This window comes from Typha angustifolia, chromosome 15 (genome assembly GCF_048772165.1).
Source record: "Typha angustifolia cultivar Huaian chromosome 15, ASM4877216v1, whole genome shotgun sequence".
NCBI lineage: Eukaryota > Viridiplantae > Streptophyta > Magnoliopsida > Poales > Typhaceae > Typha > Typha angustifolia.
This window is the reverse complement of record NC_133253.1, coordinates 9,718,134-9,724,210: the sequence shown is the minus strand read 5'-3', so window position 1 is coordinate 9,724,210 and position 6,077 is coordinate 9,718,134. Positions and strand designations below refer to the sequence as shown.

Here is a 6,077-nt window from a genome sequence, read left to right as displayed (position 1 = left end):
GCTATCAAATACCCATTTAAACCAGTGTTGTTGGGATTTAAACTAGAAACACTCATACAACGTGAATCTCTTTTAACAACATCAAACACATCATAATTTATGGTATTAGCTTTAGTAATAATTAAAATATATTATTTGCTAATATAAGATGAAAGATTTCAAAACAATATGAAACCCATCTAAAACTCTTTCATTCACCTCAAGTATTTATTGGCTAGTTACTCTATCCGCACAAATAATGGATAAATTATAAGAAAGAGGTTCCTAAGTCAGAGATCACAAGAGATTTTCATCCAAAGAAATGCAGCACCATTAATTTAAAAGAATAAAAAAGGATTCAATACAAGTTTCAACCCAGCAAACTAAATATCCAAAAACCAAGTAATCTGCATGACCTCAAAAACAACCTCCCAGCTCAGCCTATCAAGCAACTTCTTTATATCAAGCTTAATCACTATATACAGGTCATCCCTCTTGCCCAATTGAAGAAAGTGCACAATCTCTTAAGCCACAATAATACTACCTATAATCTAATCATATTCTTTCATCCTTTTACAAGTTTCTTACTAGATAATATTTTTTTAATACCTACATGGCACATTAGGAATTATACTCCTTAACATAAAAAGTTCAAAATTCTTCAAAAAAAAAACACTGCAGAAAAAAGACAAGCTTGCCTTGAATGCACATTAAGATATATATATATATATATATAGGAAAGATTAAAAACGCTTCCATTGAATGAGTAAAACATATCTTCCTCCTTTTACTTCTCATTACTTGCCTTGGTCAAAAAATATCATGAATCCTTGGTTAACATTAACCAAGATAAACTGTTCTTTGTTATAAAATGTAAATGGAGTTGATCACTTAAAGGATGTGATAGTATGGATAAGAAAATTTTAAATATTTAATTAGAAGATAGTTAAATCAAAAGTTTCTGATCCAATCATAAGAACTTAATCCATATACTGCAAAAGAGGTTCAATATAGATGTCCTGCCAGATCAAACCCCGTAGTGGAAAAAACTAGGCCACCCCACCAACTCGTAGCATTCAGCTATAATCACATTTCTTAGTTTAAGATTCTGAGCTTAGTCCTGTAAACAATTCCTAATGATATTGCATTTTGAGTAAGGAGAAAACTTTTAACGAGTCACATGTAAATCGGACACATAATAGTACTACACATCTATCAAAAGGGTATCTCATCATTCATATCACTAACCATAATTTATATGTATGTGTTCATGTATTTTATCCTTTAACTAATACATTCCCATCATCTAATAAATTCTTAGATTGCGAGCAATTGCAAGAAAGTACCTTAAAAGGAGCAAGCTGTGAAAATTAATCCAAAGGGTTTGTAAACTGTCAGCCAAAATAGTTATCCAATTGTTGGTTAAAGAAGTACACAGCTTGTCCAAACCATACATCATTGTTTCTTTGGATCACATACTTACTTTTAAGTTAGTTTTTTCAAAGAAAGACAGGCATATCAAGACAAAGAAGAAAGTATTCACTTATGTGACGAAAATGTCTTGTAAATTCATCCCTAGTAGTATTCCCTGCAAATGCAAGTTGGTCCATAAAAGCAACTACTTAAGATGACACTATCTTTGCCCCCAAAAGAAGGATCCTTACCTTCATTAAATCAAAATTCAAAATTCAAAATTCAGGGATAAATAGGAAACCACATGAAAGTATTCTAAACATAAGATGGGAAAATAGTACAATAACAACATTCTAGACATATTGGCCAAATATTTGGTGTATATTAACCTGCAATTCATCCTTTCCCATGGTGTGCTTGCTATCAAACCAAAGGTTGTCTACCCCACCTTTAACAATTTTTACATGCTGGTTGTGTTGAAATAAATCCAAAACTCATTACTCCTTTGTCTTGAAAGATTTGAAGAGGTTCAAGAGTTAGAATAAGTTACACAGAGCATGTTAGTTGTTTAATCATTATTAAGAGTTAATGAGAGGAGGAAAAACTATGCTATAAAAGAGGCTATGTATCATGTAATGAATCAACTCCGTATATATATCGGATCTAAAGTTCTCTCTCCTCTAAATAAGGATTTCTGTACAACTACATGTTGTACATCTCCATAGCTATTGGCTCTTACTTATTTCCTATATATGCTTCTGTTGCAGAAGTCAACAGGCAGTGACAACGCAGCCTACATGTACTGATGATCATTTAGAACACGAGCTCGAGATAAACCAATTAATATAGGACGGGCATATCTGGTTATGAAATGGTGGACCAATCAAGAAGATCATATTAGAGAAGATGAGGAAATCATGATGAAAATAAGAGTCAAGAGGAAAGATGAGTATAAAAAGAGAGGGATTAGATAATAAATACCTAAATAATGAAAAGGTTTTTCTTCTCATTCAAGAGAAAGAATATCATATGCGTAATTTCAGCTTATTAATGGCCTTTATACTATCTCCAGGCCTTCATCAGTTTGGGGTTGAAAGTGGAAACCATGGTACATGAATAAGAGAAGATGAAAACAATGATATTCTGTATAGAAACATAGCTCTGATGGCAAACACATGCAAACCAAATAGGAAAGTTGTATTATGCAATTATGTATGAATCAAGTTGAGGAGACAAAAAGACGAAGTAAAGAAGATTCCAAAGAGGAAAATACAGAATAGAGAATAAAAGTCCTACACCAGGCATCAAGGACATGTTAACAGAATCATGAAACTAAATTACAAAAAAGAATATTCAAAACATACTGAAAACCTCGTGCAAAAGTGATCTTGTCAGTCTCCATTTTGGACATTCAGGGTCTGACCTTCTAAGTTTATACAAATTAAGAAGACATATATCAGCTTACCACAATAGCAAATCATAGCTTGACTAACATTTAGGACAATTACGCATATGGTGTGAATTACAGAACCAAACCTACAAGCAACCATGATAACAGAAAATTAAATCATATAAAATCAAGTCATATCTATAAATTGCACAAAACCAAAATTAATATCAATCAGGCTTCAAGCTTGCAACCAATCCTATTAAATAGCAGCCTCTTTCCATCATATGTAAGAGTAGGGGCATAATCAAGTTGAGCTTGATCGACTGAGCTAAGTTTAAGTCATATAATCAAGTTTGACTCATTTTATTTCATGTTGTGCCTATTCTCATGTCTAAACGAGCAGCTTATCAGGAAGCATAGGCATGCCAAGACCTAAGGCATGGCGCTAGACACAGCTTCGACACATGTCAGACACACCAAAGTTATCTGAAAATAAATAAATGTCTTGGTTCAATAGAAAGGCACAGAGAAGGAAGATGCTACTAAGGAAATTTACAAACTGCTTGAGAGTTTTCCAAGTTTTCACAATGTTCAGCAGAGAGGAACGCTAAGGTCCTCCCTAATTCCCTCCTTAATCTATGCAGTAATCCATGCAAAGTGGTTAAAGATGGATGGATCTCAATAAATCATGGCCAGAGGCCAGCTTTTGCTTACATGGGAGTTGGCAATCCCAAAGATCTCACACAGATTCTCTCCGAAGCATGGAGTCTATTTATTTCTTATCTTTCTTCAGCTGCGGAGATAGAAAAATTATGTATTGTTTTGATAGACTTTGGAGGGCGTGAGTTACCAGGAAGAACTCATATGAATCACTCGACTTGGAGACTCCAAATCCTCCTCAAGTAGTCTTTGTCTCATCTCTTATTTTATAATTTGGAGTATGGACTGATCTAGAGTTGCAAACTAAGAGTTTGTAACAAAAAGTAGCAATACCTTCTAGCAGGAAACAATTAAATCCACCTTCTTCTTTCTAATTACAACGTAAAACTGGGAGAAACTAATCAAAGGTACCAAAAGATCACAAGGAGAACTGAGAAAAGATCACATGCTTCTATACTTAGCTAAACAGAGCATATTATTCAAAACAAAATTACAACAACACAAAGGAAAGAAAGGAAAAAAGAGAATGAACAGGGCTATATCGGGAGATTTGTACAGATCCTTCTACACGGGCGGGATGTTGGAGAAGGAGAAGCCCTTGTACCCCTTGTACGCATAATACGCGATCCGCGTGTAATAGAACCCCGGTATGAACAGCACCGATCCCAAGATCGCAAAGAAAACCCCTAATTGCCCTCCAAAAAGTTTCAGCAAGAAGAACGAGAATTGAAAGAAATCGCAGAGAATAGGAAAACCTAGGAAGGTAGGTAGGGTTTATAGAGGGAAGAGTAAAAGAGTACCGTGGGTTCGATCGCCGCCGACGTGGTTGGCGGCCATGATGGCGCCGAGGACGATGCCGAGGGAACCGAAGACGAGGAGGGCGACGGCGAGGGCTATCTCTTTGATCGGAGGCCGGTTGCGGACGACGTAGGAGTCCTCCATCATGATGTCCTCGTCCGAGATCGAGAAGGCATGGTCGACGTACGCCATTAGTGAAGCTTGGGAGTGAGAGAGAAAATGGTTGGAGATCGATAGGGTATTGGAGTTTGTTGAGGAGGGGTAAAGGGGGAGGAAGGAGAAGAAAATTGGTAATCGGGAGTGTTCGCGTATGCTTTGGTTTTGCTCTACTAGGGGGATATGTGGCAACTCGTGATTGATTTAAAACAGTTTAAATTCTATTTGTTACTTTCGAGAGTTCGATAAAATTCTCGATTAGATCGTCTGATCCGTATCAAGAAGTCAAAAACTGCTCTAATAGCAAATCAAGCTCTCTATTAGTATCTTAATTTTCCTGAAAGTAAAGAATTTGAGCCTGTGATTTGTGGTGTCCCTCCAAATTATGTCCGTGTTCCTCAACCCTACCTTAGTCATAAGTATGTTTAGATCCTTAGGCACACTAGACACTTAGGTTTTGATTGAATTTTGAAAATTTTGTAACACTCTCTCCTCGTAATATGCAGACATCCTAGTTGGGTACTAGTGGTTGAGATGCCCTCCAAGAGCGTCTTTACTAGGCCACTCTTCCCCCTTCTGTCTTAAAAAAATAATGCGGCTCTATCCCTTTACATGGCCTTCCTATCACAAAGATATGTAGCATAAGTAGTTGTCTCCCCGGTCTTCACTTGAACTAATTATAGTGTGTAGCTATGCTGCATCATTGGTCTACCATTTCCAATAGCACATTCATTTGCTAGTGCCATCGATGTCCCACCATCTTAGCATCATGGCAATCCTTCCAGAGGTTCCACTTTCAAACTATAGCCACCAACAACCTCCACGAGCCACTCATATCTACAGCCAACCACCGCCACCTTTTAGTTGACCACCACCCTTCAACTATCGTTGCAACATCGGATATTTAATTTTTGTCCTATTCTAATATTCCCCCACTATTTTGATTATATCATTTAATGCTGACCTTGAAATCACATGAAACCAATACCAAAAGATCCCTAACTCATGAGGCTACCACCCATAAAAAATATCATAAATTTATTATAAACAAATTGCTTTAGATCTGGTTCATAATATTGGTATCACAGTCGATATTTCTTAGATAATAGTGAACACGCAACCCAAAACTAACCCAAGAGAGATCGCAACCAAAAGAAACCAAGATATCTTCTCCATCCCTATGGAGGTTTCTCTGATGCCACCACCACTAGTAGCCACAACCGATAATGAGCCACTAGCATGGATGAATGCAATATTTAAAGAATTTTCAATCGATTTGAAAAAGACTATCAAAGACTCAATCTAGGCCTTGGTAAAGTCCCTACTAGTCGTCGACTACCACCTTATGTCACGAGCATCGCCGGCCATGCGGAACCAACCCAGCCACAACTAGAAGGTTCCAACCATGAAGAACATGGAGGAGAGCCCCAAATTGCAGCAACAATCCCTCCTTCAGCCATGATGGAGCTCCCTCCACCTCTACAGACTGAGATTATTGTCATAGTGAAGCCAGAGCTACCCGCATTGATGGTTTCAGAGTTGTCTTCCCCACCCATGGTGGAAACTAGGGTCTAAAACCCTAGCTTTTCACTAGTGGCAATCTAGGCTCTCCTAGCCTAAACCATCACATTCATTCCTTTCTTCGACCACCCACACCTAAACAATGGTCTTTGTTCATGCC

General features: G+C 37.3%; 1 protein-coding gene across 1 annotated transcript; it reads right to left on the bottom strand.

Annotated features, from left to right (window-relative positions):
* Window positions 1-3,752: 3,752 nt before the first annotated feature.
* On the bottom strand, window positions 3,753-4,583 carry LOC140777247 (uncharacterized). Its single transcript, XM_073121232.1, has 2 exons — window positions 4,243-4,583; window positions 3,753-4,128 (listed from the first exon to the last, which is right to left on the bottom strand). Exons 1-2 carry the CDS (start codon window positions 4,430-4,432, stop codon window positions 4,007-4,009), a joined length of 312 nt encoding a protein of 103 aa, XP_072977333.1. The 5' UTR covers window positions 4,433-4,583; the 3' UTR covers window positions 3,753-4,006.
* Window positions 4,584-6,077: the final 1,494 nt, after the last annotated feature.

Bases quoted from the DNA above. Each gene is read 5' to 3' on its own strand.
- LOC140777247 (XM_073121232.1), bottom strand. From the start codon at position 4,432: ATGGCGTACGTCGACCATGCCTTCTCGATCTCGGACGAGGACATCATG. The intron at 4,129-4,242 runs GTACTCTTTTAC...GAGGGCAATTAG, and splicing joins CGGCGGCGATCGAACCCACG to GGGTTTTCTTTGCGATCTTG.